General features: G+C 40.2%; 1 protein-coding gene and 2 long non-coding RNA genes across 4 annotated transcripts; 1 reads left to right on the forward strand and 2 right to left on the reverse strand.

Annotated features, from left to right (window-relative positions):
- The first annotated feature begins 459 nt into the window (after positions 1-459).
- On the forward strand, positions 460-3,958 carry LOC133392890 (uncharacterized). 2 transcript variants are annotated; one of them, XM_061655402.1, is made up of 5 exons: positions 460-1,308; positions 1,478-1,700; positions 1,785-2,256; positions 2,336-2,643; positions 2,724-3,958. In XM_061655402.1, exons 2-5 carry the CDS (start codon positions 1,586-1,588, stop codon positions 3,914-3,916), a joined length of 2,088 nt encoding a protein of 695 aa, XP_061511386.1. In that variant the 5' UTR covers positions 460-1,308; positions 1,478-1,585; the 3' UTR covers positions 3,917-3,958. The 2 variants fall into 2 exon arrangements, with proteins under 2 accessions (XP_061511386.1, XP_061511385.1); XM_061655401.1 differs by having other exon boundaries at positions 460-1,700.
- Positions 3,959-4,068: 110 nt separating this feature from the next.
- LOC133393775 (uncharacterized) lies at positions 4,069-5,191 on the reverse strand. Its single transcript, XR_009766380.1, has 3 exons — positions 5,135-5,191; positions 5,005-5,073; positions 4,069-4,918 (listed from the first exon to the last, which is right to left on the reverse strand). It is a non-coding gene; the product is annotated as an uncharacterized LOC133393775 (long non-coding RNA).
- A 2,838-nt stretch (positions 5,192-8,029) lies between these two features.
- LOC133393294 (uncharacterized) lies at positions 8,030-8,892 on the reverse strand. Its single transcript, XR_009766077.1, has 3 exons — positions 8,380-8,892; positions 8,209-8,290; positions 8,030-8,125 (listed from the first exon to the last, which is right to left on the reverse strand). It is a non-coding gene; the product is annotated as an uncharacterized LOC133393294 (long non-coding RNA).
- Between the last annotated feature and the right edge of the window lie 13,249 nt (positions 8,893-22,141).

Here is a 22,141-nt window from a genome sequence, read left to right on the forward strand (position 1 = left end):
CTTGCACTCATGCATGCACGTCTGTAGGTAGCTCATGGGTGCTCAAGTATACACTCTCTATAGAATACCCGCAATCGAACCCATGGAGTGTGCATGTGTGTGTTCATATTCGATGGATTTTATTTGGCTTCATTCCACCCGCACACCAATTCACTCTTCATGATTGAACGTCCGCATGGGAACCCATGTAATGTGCATGTGTGTGTTCATATTCGGTGGATTTTATTTTGCATCACTCCTCGCACACCAGCACACCAAACCGTGCAGCGATATCTTGCATACGTATATTATCAATGTCGCATGGTGGAGAGGATAAGTGTACGCATTTCCAATATGCCCGTCCTGAGTTCAATTCTTGATGTGGTTTTATTTTTTTTCTTATATGTAAAAATTTTATTTTGCTTTAAATTTAAAGAGATGGTATATTTGCTCTATAATGAGTATAACAACATTACACAAAAAACAAATATAACTATTTGATGTTAGAATTTTGGAAGCTCTGAATGCATTATTTTGAAAATGGTAAAATTTTCATAACATTAAAATAAGATATTCTTTAAATATGAAATATATATTATTGTATTGTAAAGGCAATAAGTTAGGCATGAGAATAGAGTTATATCTAATACAATAGTATATGAAAATATCTAAGCAAACAATCTGTTTTTATGTTGTAGAATAAACCAATATCTGTTACGCCATATGTCAAAAAACATAATAAAACTTAATAATGATATAATTATTGTAACTATTGTTAATATTATTATTATTATAATTATTATTAATTTTTATGATTCATTAATCAAGTGTAGACTGGCTATATTGTACTGCAATATATTTCGTGATGTATTGAGCTCTACTCAAAATTCATTGTTTTTAAGATAAGGGGAAATTTCATCTATAAGTGCATTTTTTCACACAGCACAAAATTTGCCCATTTTAACAAATCATAGCAAAGCGCACTTATTACGCACAAGTAACTAGCGTAAACGTATGTGTACACGACAGAAAGTAACGTAGGCACGTAGGACATGAAAGCGGAAGAAAGAAGAAAGAACGGATGAAGATATTAGGCTGTGTACGCATCGTGGATGCTTTGCTGTTAGATTTTGGCGCAGAGCATAGTGCGGTACTGCTCTTGCATTAGGGATTTTTTGTATCTATCCTTTGGTATAGACTTCTAAGCTATAGCAAAAAAGGATATGATCCAGAAGAGAGAGCGCAGTCGCAAACAATATTTAGGAGTGAAACCACGTGTGTGTAAAAGCGAATTGTGAAGCAAAATAAAATCGGATATTAACGAAACAGGTACATTTTCAATATGTGAAATAATACGCATAGACAGCGTGATCATTGTCAGAACGGGTAAAATACTATAGACAGCACATTATATTTTGTGCCAGCATAGAAACTCCAAATCTGTACACCGGCATACAAAACCGTGTAATAAGGGTTAATATTTTTTATTCCAATTCAGTTCTACCTTAAACGGCGTAAAGTGCTATCGTGTCAGTTGTTTCGTGAACAGTGCTTCTTATAAAAAATATACAAAGTCACTGTAAGTGTAGACCGAAACAGGAACAACATGGCGAACCGTAATCGTTCTCGTAAAAGTGGTGCTTTCTATCGCAAGGCGGCAAATCATATGAAAATGAAAGTGAATAAAAAGGATAAAATGGAGGCTGGATCGAGTCGTCAAAGTAAGTTAAAGAACCCGTAAAAAAACGTAATGAAAACTAGCATAAGTTATGTTTTATTAAAAACCCTTTTCCATTAATTTTCAGAACAACATGACGTACCTGCCAACTCATGCACTACTGCAGAACCTCATGAAGAAGAAATGCAGCAAGTGCATTTCCCAGCAAAGCAACATGACGTACCTGCCTCATGCACTACTACAAAACCTGATGAAGAAGAAATGCAGCAAGTGGTAACAGAGGAGTTACCGGAATTGTCTGACTTTACCAACGCAGACGAAAGTTTCTCTGACACCAGCGATGTGGAAGACGACAGTGTTCGCAACATAGATACTATGTCAATCGAAGATGGCCTTCGATTTTGGGCGTTGTCGAGCAATGCACCGCATAGTTCCGTCAATATGGTTTTAAAATTGTTTAAAAAAGCAAACGTTAAAGTTCCGTCAACTGCAAAAACTTTGTTGAGGACGAAACGTAATCCATCGTCGGAAATAAAAGAGATTGGCGGTGGACAGTATTGGTATCGCGGAATCACAAAATGCTTGCTTAATTATTTTCGGTAAGTCTTATTTCATTTTACATAATTTCCTTTTCGCAATGCATACCAACATTTTGGTTTGTCTTTATTATTTTTACAGAACTAAAAAGCCTTCTTCGACAACTTTTTCATTGACTGTTTCAGTAGATGGTTTACCATTGCACAACAGTAGTAGCATGCAATTTTGGCCCATATTATTTAAAATCAACGAACTACCCAAAGCACCGGTTATGACAGCCGCTATCTTCTGTGGTCTTAAAAAGCCGGATAGCATCGATGAGTATCTCGGTCCGTTGGTAAAAGAATTAAACCTTTTGCATTCTAACGGAATCAAAATCAACGGAGAACTTATCACCATTACGCTAAGTGCTATCGTTGCTGACACTCCAGCCAGGGCTTTTATAAAAGGTAATCAAGATACATAATTTTATGCATATAAACGACCAGCAAAATTATTTATATTTTATTTTACTTTTAATTATTCTCAGGCGTTAAAGGACATACTGGATACGCATCTTGTATGAAATGCACTAACAATGGAGTATTCAACAAGGAGTCTAAAACAACGGTTTTTTGTGGGATCAACGCACCTAAAAAAACTGATGAAGGCTTCAGAGCCGATAATTACCCTGGGCACCGAATCATACCGACTCCCTTTTTGCAACTGGCACAATTCGACATGATACGTGATATCATTGTGGCAGATCGGTTGCATCTCATCGACCTCGGGATCATGAAGCGTTTACTTTTGGGATGGCGAGACGGCAAGTTGGACATAAAAGCTTGGAACAAACAACAAATTGAGTTGATAGATAAAGCATTGGACAAGATTCGGCAACCATCAGAAGTGCATCGAAAGCAGCGTCCTATAAAGTACATCAAGTACTGGAAAGCATCTGAGTGTGCATTTTTTCTCCACTATCCGGCGATCGCAGTACTGAAAGATCATCTACCACAAAATGTATACAAACATTTCTTGCTGCTGTTTTGTGCTATAACAATTCTATCTACAAGAGTCTACAAGCAAAAATGGCCTCTCGCTGGACAACTGCTGGATAAATTCGTAGCGGATTTCCCCACAGTCTATAACGAGCGATATATGACGAGCAACATCCACAATTTGCAGCACGTATTTGAAGACGTTGATCGTTTTGGACCCTTGTCAGAAATTTCTACTTATCCATTCGAAAACATGCTTCAATACCTGAAAAATTTACTTCGTAGTGGATGGAAGAATCTTGAGCAGGCCATCAACAGACTTTCAGAGTTGGATGAATTCGAAATGCCAATGGAAAGAAGCAATGTAAAATATCCTACAATCTGCACCAAAGGAAAAATAACGACTGTTCATGTCCGAGAAAATTTCAATTTGCAGAACAATGATAAAAATTGTTGGTTTCTAACGAAGGACTGCTGCATAATAAAATTTAAATCAACAAATACGGAAACGGTTAACGGTGGTAGACTGTCCATAAGTGGCCAAAAGCTCGCAGTAAAAGGATTAGCATTTAGCGAGCCATTTGATTCTAGCGAGTTATTTATATTTAAGGGGAACATTGAAAGCCTTGAAAATTATCGTTTAGAATTAAATGCTGATTTTATTAAATGTAAGTTAGTATGTATTAAAGGAATAACCCCGAATGATACTATGTTTATTCCGCTAGTACATACATTGATATAGAATAAATATAAAACAATAAATATGAATGTAAACAAGAAAACAATATTACCTATTCTACTTGTATTAGTTCATTACATTACAAATTCTGAGAAACATGTTTCGCATTGAAAAGCTTTATCTAATTTAACGAATAATAATAATTATTTTACATTCATCGCATCATCAGTTCATATTGAATGCATTAGTTCGTTTAACATATCAGTTAGCTTAGTATTAGGTAACGTAGTAACATACACATAATTGTACCAATTATGCCACAGCCAAGAAATTGTAAACTGTTACGAATCGGCATACTCCCTACTAAATAGATTTCAATTCAATAGCTTTTGCTTGATTTTCTGATTGGGTTATAAAGATTAATCATCGTTATTAACATTAACTTTTTTAAATGATGTTGTAGTTTTGAGATCGGAGACATGGATTCGTTTTAAGGAATTTTTAAATTTTTGCTGAAGAAATTCTTTGACAAATGCTGTGGAAGGCATAATATTTTCATTTGTCCCTATTATTTGAAACAGGTTTATAACGTTTTTATAAATGTTAAATGGTTTTTTGGGATTTTTTTATCATAACTACGCATCCAACAAAATTTAGAGAAAAATGTTTTGCCAAACAGCAAGTCTATTAAAGAATGCAGACGATTCAGCACATCTGATCGATCTACTTGTTTTTGTAAATAACGAACGACTTTTGCTTTGTACTCTGCATCTGTACCTAACTGTCTGTCAAAATTTTGCAACTCTTCATCGTTTTGCATTGGAGCGAATTCAAAATTAGTTTTGGGAAGAAGACCTTCTCTTGGACGACTCACAGTAACGAACTCCTGGAACGCTTCTCGTTGATAGGCCGAATTTTTTAAAACAATTTCTAACTTTTGCTCTAGAACATTTTTATAATACTTTAATTCCTCTTCTAATTTGTTATTCAATGCTTCGCTCACAGCTAGCTGTTGTTTCAGTTTATGAACTTCGTCCGTACTACATTTGCAACATTTATGCTGATCTGAAGGAAAAAAAAATGTCTTGAGTTGTACTTTATGTATTACCAAATATTATGTTTTAAATATATGGTACAAAAAAGATCTTTACCATCGTTTGAAATATGTCTCAAATCATGTGGTGTATAAACATCATTACATGCAACAAGTTTTGTAGAAGCTGAAAATGAAATAAAATACAATTAGCGAAGGTTGCCAGAGTTCTACGTTTTGCTACCTACTGCTAGCTGGTCGATTTTCACTTGGTAAAATAATCGGTGTGAAGCGTAAGTTCGGCATTGTAAAATAGAACAGTTATTTTCTGTTTCACTATATGCATTACACAGTTACTTACCGTTGGGCAAACGAACCAAAGGTAATCTGGGAGCAAAACAATCCTGAGCATTATATGTTTGCTCATTATTTGGAATATCCACGAAAACGTTTTCGGACATTGCGCACTGAAATAACAGAAAATATTAATTCTCTTCATAAAACGCAAACCTTTACACACAATATTAGTATTGTTTTTTTTTTCTAGCATTGTTGCACCAGCCTCAAATGTGTTCCTGCCTACTTAGCAAATTATTAGAATTTGCTTATTTTAAAGAACACTCTTTACAAAAAATTAATATAAATAAAATAATCTGCACTATTTTCTTCGCCCATATCACCTGTTACACATGTCATAATACGCATCAAACATGGTCCACACAATTCCTTTCAATAGTTAGTCCATAATACAGGGGGACGGTTCACTCTAGATTTAATCCCACGCCGGGCATGTGTTCAATCATGAGATTTGACGATTATAGCACGGGACCATAGCTATCAAATTACACTTGCCTACTGTCATGTTTCATTTAATTAAAATATACACTCACCACACGTTACAGCTTGTGAACAAATGTTTTGGTTTTAATTTTTTCAAATCGAAGTCGAATAACAAAAACAGCTGCTACTAGATTAAAACTCGATTTGAAACACACATATTCATTGCCTCCTTCGTAGTGAAGTTGGTTCGCCGGTGCAACATTTCTCACTTGGCTTTGCAAAATAACCCAAAATCTTTACTTACCTCTTTACAGAAAAAGTTTCACGCTGCCTGGTCAACAACTGGTTCCCGCGGGAATGAATCATCCGTCACCACTAAATATCAATACACACAATTTCACACTACCACACACACTACACTTGGCTTGGCAAAATACACAACCCACCCTCTCCCCCCCCCCCCCCCCCCCGCCATACAACACACTGTCTCCAAGAATTCATCCAATACCAAATTGCAAGCAATATCGAACACACAAACAAAACCACCAAAACACACCGTGTGCTCTTGTCAACACAAACGAACAAGCGCGCGGGAGGGGAAGGAGATTTTTTTACACTGCACACTTTTTCGGCTTTATTCCCCCCCCCCCTCAATACTTACGAACAGAATGGTTGACCCATCTGATGTTCGTTTGCACTGACACATATACATTCCTGGCGCTGCGCGCTTCCACGTACTATACATGTATAGTTAAAGAAGCGAGCGCTCATCCGCTTGCTGAGTGAATTTGCTACATTCTTCTGATTTTAAGCAACAAAAGTAGAAGGGGAAGTAGAAGGCTACTTCATTTCTACTTTCCTTGCTACTTTCAAGCGTGTTGACTCGCTTGGGTTTTCGCGTTTCGTTTCCATCCTGCCGCTCTCACATGCGATCTCACCGAGTCGCTCCTCTCTTGAAATCGCGCTTCTCTGTTGATCTCTTCTCACCGTGAGATCTGCGAGCTGCGAGTCTCTCACTTGTCGATACCCTACTAGCAATGAGAATGAAAAAGTGTGCAACTTTCAGGCGAGGGGCATGTAGAAGCATGGGGAGACGGTTGGAAATACGCGGAATTACGCGGAGGCGCGAGCGTGTTTTGGTTTCTACACAGTTTTTGCACTCACACAATTACACATGTGTGAATGTGTGCGTTCACTTTCAGCCTGCGCGCTCAGTTTGGTTTTCTCGCAGCGGCATGCGGGTATCGGTGTCTCGCTCGCACTAGTGCAGCGAGTGTTCCTCTGTGCGCTCCCCTTCTTGCCACCACACGAAATCGACAGTTCAGCTCAAGCGTTCGCCGTGAAAGGCTGCGCGCGTGTTAGCCTAAGTCCCGGGCGATCGAAGTTTCGCTAAGTGTTGAAGTGTTGTGCACATTGAAATGAAGCTGCGCTTATTTGTTATCATTTATCCTAAATGTGTGATTTGCGTTGCTTCATTTTAATATTTGTTTGCTGTATTGAACATCAACAACGGTATCCATGCAGTTAGGCGACTATTTTAAATACGGCGATTTTTTTTATATAAATAATGTGTGTGATTTTGTGGCAAGATTGTGTGAAGCTATGTGTGAAAATGCCCCTTTATTTGCAATAAAAGTGATAAAATATACACCAAGTTTGATGTGTTCAAGTTTTTGTTTTGATTCGGGTGCACCAAGTCCGAATGAAGGGAAGCGCACAGCGCGCTACGAAAGAAACGAGCGGGAGGGGGTGTCAGTCCAGCGCAGCGCAATTCGCTGGAATCAAGTGGGAGGGGGTACCAGTTCAGCGCTGCGCAAGCCGAAAGAAACGGGAAGGAAGGGGTATGAGGAAAATACGATGAAAAAGCGCGAGCGAGCGTTCTTTACAGCGAGAGCGCCTCGTGTATTTTAAAGGCAAGCAAGAGAGCGCATTCTCTCCGTGGTAGCGCTCCATTCGCCATTTTTAATTTCGAGCCCAAAACAACCCGACAGACAAAGAGAGCGAAATTTACAGGCGAGGTGCATGTAGAAACAGGGGGAAGGGGTTCGGTCGATTTTGTATTGGCCGCCATAGTCGAAGGGAAGCGATTTTTTTCCGAATTGAGAGTGAGCGCGCGCAGCGCTCTCTCGCATGCCTTCAAATTACACGGGGCGCTCTCGCGATACAAAACAGCTGATCAGCTGATACCCCCTCCCTCCCGTTTTTTTCCTCTCGCGCTGCGCTGGATGCGCGGATCAGCTGTTCTTGCTCTCTCGTGTTTCTTTCGGTTTGCGCTGCGCTGTTGCCGCACTTGCGCGCTGCGCTGTTGCCGCACTTTGCAATATTTCTTTTCCGTGGTGTGCGTGAAAGATCGCTGAACTACATTTGTGTGTGTATCATCGCTTACGCCGGTTTATTTCGACTGTCAATTCACATTTGTTTGCATTTCGGTACCGACAACATCGTAAAGTGCGTAGATCCTGAAAAAAATAGTTAAAAGTTTGTGTTAAAATATAAGCAAGTGATTTGTAAGTTAATATGTGAAATACAAAAGTGTGGTCACCTTTTATTATTTGTATTTGTCATTCGTAATTTCAGTCCGCATTCGTTGCAGTTTGTTTGTTTCGACGAGTTAAGCAATCGAGCTTGTGAAGAAAAAGGAACAATGTGAGTTATGTGACATGTAAAAACAACTATTATTAATAAGCATAAGATGAAGTGGATTTTAATTTACCTTTTCAAATTGCAGATGTCGACGCCGGCTAAACACGCGCGCCTTATGGCAACGGAGACTGAACAAGGTGCGCAAAGTGCAATCCATTTAATGTCGGCCTTGGATATCCTTGCCACGCAAGCAACGCTCAGGTCCCATGTGCCTAATACGGCTATGAATGATCTACCACCGTTGGAACAGGTTGCAGTGCTGCACGTGCAAGATGCGTCCGCGCCTAGTTCGAGTGTTGCTTCGTGTAGCAAAGATCAAATCCACATTCCATCGGCCGCGAAATTGACACATGGCCCCGGTAAAGCAATTCGACTGTTAAACACGTCGGAACATATTCCTACGCATGCTATTACCCGTCGTCCAGGAAAAAAGAACTACCGGGCCGATATTGAGGCAAATAGTGGTACGACGGAACAATATCCGACCTCGACTGGTGAAGCAGAGGGTGCAGTTACAACAGGGCCTACCACATCCTGCCTTTCTGGTCCTGGTTCCTGGATGATGCAATGTGTTGAACCGTTGATGTCTCCAGTATCATGCACAGCAGTATCGTCAAACATAGAAGAATATTCTTTCGCAGAAAGTTTTCCTGACGCCACGATGATTTGTGTACAGCCGACCACGTCGACAGTTTTAAATTGCAATCCACAACCATCCTCGTCCAAAGCACCTGAGCAAAGTTTACCGGATATTGCCACGCTGGCAGCTAGCCTTCCTCGTGGCACGATTTTAAGGTGTTTAAATCCGTCCACGTCGACAGCTTCAACATTAGGCGCATCTGTAGGGGATTCCTCGTTGCATCCAACGTCGAGCGGTTCTACAAGTGTGTTGTCAAATCCGTTGAAAAAAACTCCGTGTCCGGTGATGATATTATCGGATGAGATTTTGCCGCCGAATTCCGCATTGTTTTCAAACATAGAGTCCCGAGAAGCCATAGAAACAAATCAAGTTACTTCACATAACCACATGCACCAGATTTATGACAGTGATTCAGTAAACCAGACCTCCAAAGGACATACATGTTGCGAGGAGTGTCGTGTTGAAAAAAAAAAAAGAAAAAGCCCAAAGTGATCAAGCTTTCGTGATGATAACCGAAATTTTTAATATCGTGAAACCAATGCAAAAAATTCGACTAAATGCATTTTCTCTTCATTTAGAGAAAATAAGTAATTTGGAAATGTTGGAACAAATGGAAGAAAAATTACAATCAGACCCAACATATTTCTATGCAATAGTGCAACGCATTGATGCTGAAATTAATTCTCAATATGCCAGACATAGATTGCACTATGCAATAGACATACTTTTCGATAAAAAGTTTTTTGCGAAATTCAGCTGGTCTGGAAGGATTAATGTTGTTGCTAAGTTACAGTTTAGCAGATATGTAAATATTGTGCGTTTGTTTCAGGCTGTGGCAACAAACCATATTGGTGTCGAAGTAGAATTGGAATATGTTGAGAAAATAATTCAACAAAAACTCAAACATGCTAGTGAAAGAAGCGAATATGAGGAATCAAAATTAACAACACCTCATTACCGTCCTAGCGAATGAACTTTTTTTTTTTGATAAAACGAACTGTGATGTATATAGTATATTAGAATTACAATTAGTACAATAAGCTGCAATGAATGAAAAGAACTGTGATGTACATATTATAATAGAATTACAATTAGTATGATAAGGTGCAACAAATAAAACGAACTGTGATGTAAATAAAAACATATCTTTTTAAAATTTTAATTGTTTTTGTCCGCGCAGGACTTTGCGCCAAAATATAATTTAAATATCTTTTAAATCATTTCATCCAAATGATAAAAAGGCTGTATGCTACATATTTCTTCTTTGAAACGAGAAGGAACATAAGATTTTCCCCGGTAGGATAAGTTTTATTAAAGTGAATTAGCTCTAGAAAGACTGTGCACCTCTGATAGAGGCTGGTTTACTTGATTGACCACATGAATTATAATAAACGGATACATGTTACTTTCTAGAAATAAATTTATCTGAAAACAATATTTTAATACATTTATTCTTATCACAATGCGTTTGAAAAAATTCTTGCATTTTCTTATGAGATACATAGAAAACAAATAAATACAACACAAGTTATGGGTTTATTCACCGTTGCATAATATAACATTTTAATTTATTGATATGTTTTATAATAAATTATGAAGCATAGGTACTAATACTATTTTGCTATCACTAACATTAATTGCTACCATTTTAAATTTTATATCTGATATTAAAAATACCATTTCTTCTGTGGAAAGATCGCACACATTCACTTCATATATATCTATCATCCACTTAGAGGAGTGGTATGTGGTAGTTTCATCTATTTCACTAAAAGCTTTTCCGCTTATGTAAATAACTGATCCTTCCACTTTGGCACTGCAATATTGAACAATATAATCATCGTGAGTTAAAAACCAATTTTTTTGTTTACTGGGATATAAAGTAATAATCGAGCTGACGTGCACAACTACCCCATTACTTTTTGATTCAATGTAAGGAAACGGTGAATTCTCACTGCTTGATGAACGTGTTGGAATCTGTTCTGAAATCCTGTTTGCTGTCTGTACTAAAACTTTATGGCCATTTCGTAGGGTTTTACCGATATCCTGTAATTTAGCTTCATAGCGATAAGAAGAAAATTTAACAAGAGGTCCAAATTTTTGCACATCTTCGTAAACATGCAATAAATTATGCACATTGCTGGTGACACGATGTTGCCCGTAAATTGTTGCATACTGTGCAACAAACTGTTTAAGCATCAAATGTGCAGCTGGCCAATGCTCTCTGTAGCATTCGAAAGAGAATAGTCTAATCGCACAAAAGTATAGCATGAAATGTTCATACTGTTCTTTAGTTAACACCTCTTTCAACACTATGAAACTGGCATAGTTCAAAAACATATTAAATTCACTGGCTTTCCAAAAACCAGTATCTTCAATACTTCGCAATTTGCGGTGAAATTCTAAAGGAATTTCCACCTTGTCAAGAATGTTATTGATTCTATTTAATGTATCCTGACTCCATTTAGGGCCTCCACCTAACTTGCCGGATTTCCAACCAGTAATTGACGTTCGTGTTACTCCAAAGTCAATCAGGTGCAACAGATCAGCAATAATTACATTCTTTATGATATCGAAGTGGAGAAGACGTATAAGTGGCGTTGTTTCCCTGTGATGTTCACCGTACTTGGAGTTCTCAAAATCATTGTGCGTTCTCGGCGGTGCGTCTATGTCGAGAAAACACATCACTTTTGCAGTTTTGTCAAATTTACCTTCAACGGTACATTTCTGGCATCCATTTTTGTGATTGAAGTAGACTACTCCTAATAGTAAAAGAAAAAAAAAATAGATACAATAAGCACATGTTAATATTTAGTAATACCAAAATTATAAAATAATAAAATGTCATGATTTGTACATGTTTAGCGCAACCTACCTTTTATAAATGCTCGCGCAGGTGAGTCAGCGATGATAGCCCAAACGCGTATTGTTATCAGTTTATTGGCTATTTGAATGCCTTTCTCCATCAATTCGTTGAGTTCATTTACTAAAGGGTCAAGGTATTCCTTTAGGTTTGCAGGTTTTGATTGCCCCAAAAAATTTCCAACCATTAATACTGGAACCTCGGGTAACTCTTCAATGCTCATTAGTATTGGCCAAAACTGCTTACGAGAGCTTTTGTGTAACGGCAGGCCATCCATAGAGAAATTTAATGAAAATTTGTTTACTCTTGGCTGGACATTTCCAAATTGTTTCAACAGAGCTGCTTTTATTCCTGGATACCAAAATTCTCCTCCAGCTATTTGCTGTATTTCTTTTCCACATTGCTTCGTTCTTAGCAGTGTTCGCGCATCTTTGGGTAACTTGTAACTGGTTGTATCCCGTAATATTTCTAACAATCCGTTGAGAGCCGAATGCGTTTGGTATGTTTTCAATGCCCAATTTCGGAGTCGTTCCGCCATCGCCTCACTATTATTTGGTGCCGTTTGCTGTGAATTATCGGAGGCTGTCTCTACTATGTTTTCGGTGTCATCTATGATTTCATAATTTTCTACATTGTCACACTCGTCAAAATTGATCCAATCACTAATGTATTCTGCTTCGACGATCCGTTCTTCTTCAATTGTCTGTTCTTCTGGGCAGCCGATAAATTCTTGATATTCACTTGATAACGGCATGTTTGAAGCACTAGGGATCTCTTCATCTGAAGATGCCAGATTTATGCTATGTAGGTCAGATGTGCTAGTTTCGCCCAAGGATTCGGCATCGTATCGGTTGTTGATTTTTTTTATGATTTTATACATCGAACCTGTTTCCCGCATCTTTTTGTCTGAACTTGTTTCACGCATCCTTTTTTCCGCACTTGTTCCACGTTTTTCACAATTCTCAATTTCACGATTCTCAGTTTCACGATTCTCAGTTTCACGATTCTCCATTGTTTTAATATTGGTAACACACAATTTACGTAAGTTCACAAAATGGTGTATTTGTCTGACAAATCACTATTCAACTATATAACAGACTTTTGAAGGAATGCGACTGTTAAAGTCCTTATGAGGTGACTGCCCGAATGCAATTGACAGAATAACAGTATGTGTTTATTTTTATAAGCACGATAAAGGTAACAAAATGACTCGCCAATACTTTGAGTAGTAGGTAATAGGTAGATTTATTTTTAAAGATCAGGTAAGGATACACAAATATCCAACCATCGCAAGGGGCACGGTGTTTTTATTATAGGTAAATATTTTAAAACAATGCTTGTATACTTTTAATAACAGGTATAACCGGGGTACAAGTTACACCATTTTAACAAAAACATGTAATGGTCGAGCCACTAGAAACACACCTGAAATATTTTTTGAAGTTGCAAGGTGCAACAAATAAAAAACAACTATGCACGATTCCACACTTATTTTCTTACCTGTAGTTCACAAACACTGCACATTTACAACGTTTTTGCGCACTCTTTAAAACACTTCACACCTTTCATAATTAATTGGAGAACTTTACAACATTTTAAAAACAATAATTTCACGCAGACGCTAGTCGATTAAAAGCAGCAAATTTTACAAGTGTCAACTTGCCTGCGTCGCTAAAAATATACTCACGGTAGTTAGAGTGAGAAGCCTACGGGTGCTTTGATCATAAGTTGTAAAAGCGAGACAGGGCAACGCGCAAGCAGCCGGCGAGAAAACCAAACTGAGCGCGCTGGCTGAAAGTGAACGCACACATTCACACATGTGTGATTGTGTGAGTGCAAAAACTGTGTAGCAAGCAAAACACGCTCTCGCCTCCGAGCAATTCCGCGTATTTCCAGCCGTCTCCCCCTGCTTCTACATGCCCCTCGCCTGAAAGACGCACACTTTTACATTCTCTTTGCTAGTAGGGAACGGACTTTGGATCCGATCTTGGGCCGGCCCCCCACCGCGTGTTTCTACTTACCCCTCGCCTGAAAATTTCGTTCTCTTTGTCTGTCGGGTAGGCTTCTCGTTCTATCGCTATTTCTCTCTATATCCTTCCCTCTCGCGACCATCTCTATGCTACGTTTTAGTGCTAATTATTCTTTTATTTTAAATTTAAGTTCTAACTTATTATTATTATTATTTTTGTTATTATTATTATTCTTATCATTATTATTATTATTATTATTATTATTATTATTATTATTATTACTATTATTCTCTATAACAAGCTTGCTACGTATTCTTTAATGCTGCCGGACTGTCGTCAAACGTTGAAAGTGGTTTTGCTCCCCCCGATGAACCTAGTAAAAATGGTTCGGTGTCAGTGGGCTGTCTTCGTCTAGTCTAACCGGAACCTCGATAAGCGGTCTAGAGTTTATTATGCCTTCGACTTCAATGAGCCAGCCGTTCAGTATCTCATCTGTCGGGTGTTTCCTTATTTGAATATTCTGAAGCGTTTTTTATGGAGCGTATGAGCCGTTCCCATATGCCTCCGAAGTGAAGAGCTGCTGGTGAATTAAACTTCCACTGAGTGTGCGGAACGTCTAGTTCTTCTATCAGCTGTTGCATGTTTACTCCTTTCAGGGCTTCTGATAATTCTCGATTTGCACCTATGAAATTGGTTCCTTGATCGCAATACATTTCTCTTGGCGTTCCACGGCGAGAGATGAAGTTTCTTATGGCGATTATACACGAGCTTGTTGACAAAGAAAATGCTACTTCAAGGTGTACCGCTCTAATGGTCATGCAGGTAAATAGCACGCCCCAACGCTTTACGGTCCGCCGTTCGTTCGTTACGATGAATGGTCCGAAGTAGTCAATGCCCGTGAATGTGAATGGCCTGATAAAGGGAGTTAATCTGGCTGCAGGTAAGTTCCCCATAGGTGGCACTGATGGCATAGACTCTCTGACTTTGCAAAAACAGCAGTTCTGTCTCACTCTATGACATACGGAGCGTAGAGAAGGAATATTAAAACGTTGTCGCACTTCGTTCATGACGGTTTGGTGTTCGGTTACATGTCCAGACTTCGGGAGTATTATCGGTTGCTTGGTTTCGTATCCGACATATTCGCAAGCATCTATTCTTCCTTTAACTCGTAAGATGCCGTGCGTATCGAGTTGAGGGCTTACAGGGTTTACCAGCATATAAAACAACTGTTCACTTGTTTATAACAATAGTCGTTTTGTTTAGACACCGCTGTCTACCACTTGCTCACACGTCAGATGGTGTAAGCTACTCTGTCCAATTCAATAACACAATTTTCGCCTCCGATTGCACAACGGTCGGATTCGGCACGGTTTCTTGTGGTTGTTGTATAAATAACAAAATTAATGTTTTGATTTATTGAAATTTATGGTTTATACTGCATATTGCTTGAATAAAATAAACGTATTTGAAAATGTTTGGTTTTTGTAAAATTTGTCCCAACAAAACAAACTGTGCCGAATCTGACAGTTGCTAATCGAAGGCGAAAATTGTGTTATTGAATTGGACAGAGTAGCTTACACCATCTGACGTGTGAGCAAGTGGTAGACAGCGGTGTCTATTCAAAACGACTATTGTTATAAACAAGTGGACAGTTCTTTATTATGATGGTAAACCCTGTAACTTATACAGTTGGCTAGGAAGCTATTTAAGAAGGCTGCTGGCTTGCTTTTAGGAAGATATTTAAGAGTATTGGACTCGCATTTAGTCTTCTTTAGAAGGCGTCGTTCTTCTGGAAATACGGACTGCTGTGTCTGCAAGATTATAGTTCGTTCAGCAAGTTCCAATTCTGCCGTCGTGAGGGTTCCCATCTGTTTATCAGTCGGTGATCGAGCGTTCCTGATGAATCGCCAAACGTATGCTATCGCTCGTAGCAATCGCCTCCAGCGACTGAAACGACTGAATTCGATGAGGGGTTCTACCTGAGCGTGACTACAAACGTTGTAGCGTATTTCTTCAGTTGTTGTCATTTCTTTTGGATTTTCAAAGTGCCAGTTTTCTTTTTTGTTTTGCAGGAATAACGGTCCTGTAAACCATGCGCTGGTTGTGAGATGTTTGTCCATCTTTGACCACTTCGTGCCTTCGTCGGCAAAATTTGTTTTGGTTGGTATCCAGTTCCAGTCTTCGGCTGAACTATGCTCGAGGATTTCGCCAACTCTGTGTGCTACAAAGGTACTATAACGCCTGTGATCAGCATTAAGCATACAACGTCCCTCGAATCTGTCCAGAAGAATTGTTGTTGAACCTTTTCTCGATGCGATTCGCAAATCGATTTCGCTAATCGAAGCCCAAGAACAGCAGCTTGGAGCTCTAACCTAGGTACTGAAATATACTTCAATGGAGCGACGCGTGTCTTTCCCCCTATTAGTGCGACCTCAACGTGGTCGTTGGTCTCAAACCGGAAATATGCGACAGCAGTATAGCCGTCCTTACCAGCGTCGACGAAAACGTGCAATTGTATTTTGCATTCAGTTATTGTCACAGATTCGCGATAGCAGCGTGGTATCGAAATGCTTTGGAGGGTTGGAATATGTGCAACCCATTGACTCCACATCTCATAGATGGATTGGGGAACCTCGTCGTCCCATCCAACATTCATCCTCCAGGTCTCTTGCAATGTTACCTTTAGGACTAATTCCTGGCCACCTTTTTTTCTTAAAGGATCGTATAATGACATTAGCATACTTAGGATCTGACGCTTGGTTGGAATAGTGGTTCCCAGCAATAAGTCTTCATTACGCGGACGGATTTCGAAGCGAAAGACGTCTAGTTGTGCATCCCACCACATACCGAGGACCTTCTGAGTGGTCAAAGTCGGTTCAAGGTTGAGATTTTTCTGTTGTTCGCTAGACGTGGTACCAATTGCTCGACGTACTTCTTCACAGTTTGATATCCAGTTGTGCAACGGGAAACCTCCTTGTTCGTGGACGTATAAGACGTCTTTGGCAAGCTTAATCGCATCACATATCTCCTCTTGACTCGTCAGCATGTCGTCTACGTAGTGGTCTTCCTTGATGCAACGTGCTGCAATCGGAAGTCTTTCTTGAAACCGTTCAGCGTTCAAGTTTTTTACAAATTGAGCACAGCTAGGTGAGCAAGCGGCGCCGAATGTCATTCGTTTCATTACGTATTCCTTCGTTTCAGTTTCATCCTTGTTCCACCTCCATAAAAATCTTTGACTATCATGATCGTTGGGACTGACGCGTACTTGATGATACATCTCGGAAATGTCGGCAGCGACAGCTATCTTGTACTCTCGAAATCTACGTAGTACGAAGATGAGTGGTGTCAGGAGGTCAGGACCGGTAAGAAGCATAGAGTTTAGAGATACTCCACGGAATTCTGCTGCAGCATCCCTCACTACTCTGATTTTATCGGGCTTGTTGGCTCTGGAGACAGGAAATACTGACAGATACCAAGTTCTTGCCGACATCATACTTTTCAGTTTTAGGTTTTAGGAAGTTCTTGTACGTAGCCTTTCTTGATGTGTTCGCTGATCACTGCATTCATGGCTACTCTTAGCGCTGGTTCTCGAATCATGCGTTTCTCAAGGCAATCGAGGCGGCGTAGGGCCATCGAGCGATTATTTGGCAAGGACATATTTTCTCGTTTCCATAAGAGCCCTACTTCGAATCTTCCTTCTACAAACTTGGTTTGTTCTCTCAGCAAGTCTAGCGCTCTTTTCGTTGCCTTTGGTAGTGGTGGTGTACCGTTAGATTTCTCCAAGTCGAAGCTTCCTTTAAGAACGGCATCTAATCTTGCTTCTAGGTTAGAACAAACGCAAAGTCTCGCGTTATGCGTCGCTAATGTTACTTTCCATCCATCGCCCTGAAATTGAGCGCAGTGTCCAGACACAACCCACCCTAAACGTGTTTTGATGGCGACTGGTTCAAAGGGTTCTCCTTCTATGGCCTTCAAAGGTCGTGTCAGACGATAATTGTCGATCCCTATGAGTATCTTAGGAGCTGTATCACTATATGAGCTTATAGGAAGACCTCGTAAGTGGCGATACTTGGACGATAATGACTCCATCATTACAAGTTGACCCGGGAGACCTAGGCTTCGTACCGTTCTTACTGAAGCCATCTCGAAACGTGGTGCATGTTGTGCTGTACCGGATACATCTATGGCTAAAATCAAAGAGTCATTTTCTTCACGTTGTTGACCCCAGGTCCATGAGAGACAGAGTGGTTGTGGGGATCCATTTGCTGTATGTCTATTTCCTGTAGCAGACCATGTTCCATCAGGGTAACTGATGAGCCTTCGTCCAGGCATGCAAGCGTTTCCACGACCTTTCCTCGTCCGTACAGCGTTACTGGAATGTATCTCAGTAAAACGTTTAGGTTATCGGTCGAGTGAAAATTGCTACGATACTTGCCTGAGTTACTTGTGGAACCAGTTTGATGTAGAGATGCATGATGTCGAAACTGGCAACCGTCAACTCCACAGCGACGCGACTCGTGACACTCACTTCGATGAGATTTCAAGCAGCTCCTGCATAGTCGTCTGGTTCGAATAAGGTTCCACCGCTGCGTGACCGACATGTGTCGGTATTCGTCACAATTCATCAGGACGTTGCAGTAGTTATCGCAGGCACACCTTATGTATGTAGATGATTCAGGTTGGTCGGAATTCGTTATCTTTTCTGTTGCAGCGTGTACGTTGACGTGTCAAGGATTGCGTTGACGTTCATTACGCACTGGAGCGATGACATGTAGGCAGGCATTCTTAATCATCCGCTTAATTATCCGCATAAACTTGTACTCTGTTAGCATTAAGTTATTTAGGCATACTGCCCGATAACTTTGATTTAAATAAATAAATAAATAAATAAATAAATAAATATATTTCCCAAACTCTTCCAGAGATTTGTGTTTTAAAGTTAAACAGTGCTTTCCCCAATCTAGTTTCATTGAGTGGGAAGCAATCCCACTAACTCTTGTAGCACCGGTCCGTCGTAGCGTCGTTCGACGTCGCTGTTCCTGACGGTGGCGCAGATTTCTTCTACGGACAGAGCAAAATCTACAATGCTATCGAGGCGATCTTCCTTCGGCGGTCGTGAATGGCGGATCTGATCGAGAAGGGAATCTTTGACCATTTCCGGTCTTCCAAACGTTTCCCTGAGTGTCTCGATGGCTTCTGGAAGATCTTCGGCGCGTCTCAAGCGGCATTGCACTGCCTACAGCGCTTTTCCTTTCAAGGCTTGCTTCAACCGGATAATGTTTTCTCTGGGAGAGAACCCGCACATCTGCGTTGTATCCTCGTAGGTTGAAATGAAAGTTAACCAGTCTTCGTATTCACCCGAGAATTGAGGCAGCTCACTTTTTACCACGTGGCGTGCAGACACCTGACTTTGGCTCAACTCGTATATCTCATCTGAATACGCCGTAGAGCTGAGACGAGGGGAACTATTGGCTCGTTCCCCGGGGTGGAGAAGGCGGCGCACTAGCAAACGAAGACCGGCGACGCAGGCCGGTAGTCAACGGAGCAGTAGATTCAAGGCAAACTGCACGGTCTTTTTTCTCTGTGGTACGTTGTTGGTCTACTAACGGAGGATAAACCTCCCGTCTTTCCACAGTAGGTTGTGGAATACGGCTGGTCGAAGGGTTGGCGAATGGAGGATCTACCTCGCGATGCTCTAGTTCAACATCTCGCGGTTCTTCAGCCGGCGGAAAATCTTTGTTGCAGCAAGGTTCACAGTACCACTCCCGGTCTAGAACCGTCTCGTCTTCCTCGACACAATCAAAGTGGAACGCTTGGCCGTAGTCACTACTTTTTACCACATCTACCATCGCCTTTTCACCGCATGTACCACACGCGCTGGTACTTTTCATCTCACCCACCATTTTGTCACGTAGAATGTGGGTTTATTCGGTAACGAAATAAGCGAATAATCCAATTAGCGAGAAAATGATTTTTTTTTAATGTTACGTCAAGTAACCGTCGAATCTACCGAAAGGATTCGCACAAAATTCGCGTTCACTAGTTTTCTTAATCACTGTTTATCTTAATCTTAGTAGTTTTCTTAATCACTGTTTATTTCGCAATTTACAAGTGTTAAAAAATTCACTGGTCGCTTAGCGGCTTTAGCGTACGAATGGGGTCAACGGCTTTCAGACGACGGCACCACGGTCACCACGGATTATCCAGCTTCACAGATGCTAAATCACCACGATCCTTCCGAGAACTGTATACGTCGTACTATTAGCGCCACCTGTCGTAGTCTAGCCGTTCTACTTACGGTGACCCAGCTAGCCACCGATGCGTTTGTCGCAACACATACACTACAATAAGGTCACTGATGTCTTCAATGTTTGCCTCAATATGTAAATGCAACAGTAGCAGTGACGGATCTAACGGTAGGCGGACTAGGCGGTCGCCTTGGGCCCCGCCGATGTAGGGGCCTCGTAGATCGTAAATTTTATAGTATGCCGTATGGATAGAGTACTAGCGACAAGGGCCCTCGGAAGGATGGACGTTGGGGCCCCGAGTCTGGCGAATCAATTGCTTCGAAGATGATTTCGCTGCAATTTCATCTGCACTGCATGCTTCGCCAGAGATCTTTATATTATGCAGATTCGAACTTTTTTTGAAACGATTAAACCAACCAGCGCTAGTTCAAGATCCTCTATTCCTAACTTAGATCGTAAATCTTCGTACAATGATTTGGCTTTCTCCAGGATATTTCTAGTTGCTTAATGGAATTCTTTTATCAGTGATATCGTCTATCCACATGATTAGTAGTCTTTCGATTTTGGTTATTGTATCTAGCCTTTTTTTGGTTACAATCGTTCCTTGTGATGATATGTTCCCTTAAGTACAATCTTTGGTACAATCTTTGCTTTTTACGATTGTTTTAATAGTCGATGACGGCCGTTTCTTTTGTCTGGCAAATTTTTTGAAGCAAAATCATTCCCACTTTCATAAAGACGTATTATCTACAGCTGGTCCACAAAACTGATGATAATTCTTTGCTTTGTTTTGTTCTCTGCTATTATCTTTTTTTAACCTATCTCCTTTTAATGATTTATAAATAAAATTAACGCAATGCAAAATACAGCAGTGTAAGAACGTTTGAACAAAAAGTCTCCAGCGAAGAAAAATACTCACCGCTTGAGTTTAAGTTCAGATTAGCAATCTACAATACCAAACGCATGTGAATAACAACTGCAAATGCTTCATACTTCAAATGCTAGGCCAGTGCGCATTCATTCAAGAAAATGTAGAAGCAATCACACCAATGCACAAAAGAAGCAGCGCAAATCACACATTTAAGATAAATGATGAAAGATAAGCGCAGCTTCATTTCAATGTGCACAACATTTCAACACTTAGCAAAACTTCGATCGCCCGGGACTTAGGCTAACCGTAGCAATAGACGATGTGCAATCTCAGATTGCGCATATATTTATCTGTCAAACGGATCGGTTTGATATATTTATCTGTCAAAAAATATTTATATATCTCGGACATATAATCTTGAAAATTTATGCGCAATCTTGGCGCAATCTGAAATTGTATGGAAATGACGTTTATAGCTAAGGTTTGGCTACGCGAAATGACATATGTTTTGATAAAACGAATATATGCGCAATCTGAGATTGCGCATCGTGTATTGATACGGTAACCGTATTAATACACGATGCGCAATCTCAGATTGCGCATATATTTGTTTTATCAAAACATATGTCATTTCGCGTAGCCAACCCTGAGCTATAAACGTCATTTCCATACAATTTCAGATTGCGCCAAGATTGCGCATAAATTTTCAAGATTATATGTCCGAGATATATAAATATTTTTTGACAGATAAATATATCAAACCGATCCGTTTGACAGATAAATTTATGCGCAATCTGAGATTGCGCATCGTCTATTGCTACGGTAACACGCGCGCAGCCTTTCACGGCGAACGCTTGAGCTGAACTGACGATTTCGTGTGGTGGCAAGAAAGAGAGCGCACAGAGGAATACTCGCTGCACTAGTGCAAGCCAAACGCCGATACCAGCATGCCGCTGCGAGAAAACCAAACTGAGCGTTCGGAGAATTGTATTATGCCATCTTTTTCTCTTCTACGGCAAATTTGTCAAGCAGCTCGTCGAGCTACCCGTCCCTGGCTCCGCCTCATACCCCTCGGCTGAGCGCGCTGTGACAGCTATCGATGTGTTGGTGTGTCAGACGGCCAATGGCTGTCAGCTGTCGTCCGTGCTCATTTCCTCCCTAGCGCTATCTCTTTCTGGCGTGTTGTCCATGCAAAGCGTGGAGAAAGGAACCGTTGAGAAATTAAAACAAACGCCAACAG

The sequence above is a fragment of the Anopheles gambiae genome, chromosome 3 (genome assembly GCF_943734735.2).
Source record: "Anopheles gambiae chromosome 3, idAnoGambNW_F1_1, whole genome shotgun sequence".
NCBI classification, from domain to species: Eukaryota; Metazoa; Arthropoda; class Insecta; order Diptera; family Culicidae; genus Anopheles; species Anopheles gambiae.

Bases quoted from the DNA above. Each gene is read 5' to 3' on its own strand.
- LOC133392890 (XM_061655401.1), top strand. From the start codon at position 1,586: ATGGCGAACCGTAATCGTTCTCGTAAAAGTGGTGCTTTCTATCGCAAG. The intron at 1,701-1,784 runs GTAAGTTAAAGA...ATTAATTTTCAG, and splicing joins GGCTGGATCGAGTCGTCAAA to AACAACATGACGTACCTGCC. The intron at 2,257-2,335 runs GTAAGTCTTATT...TTATTTTTACAG, and splicing joins TGCTTGCTTAATTATTTTCG to AACTAAAAAGCCTTCTTCGA.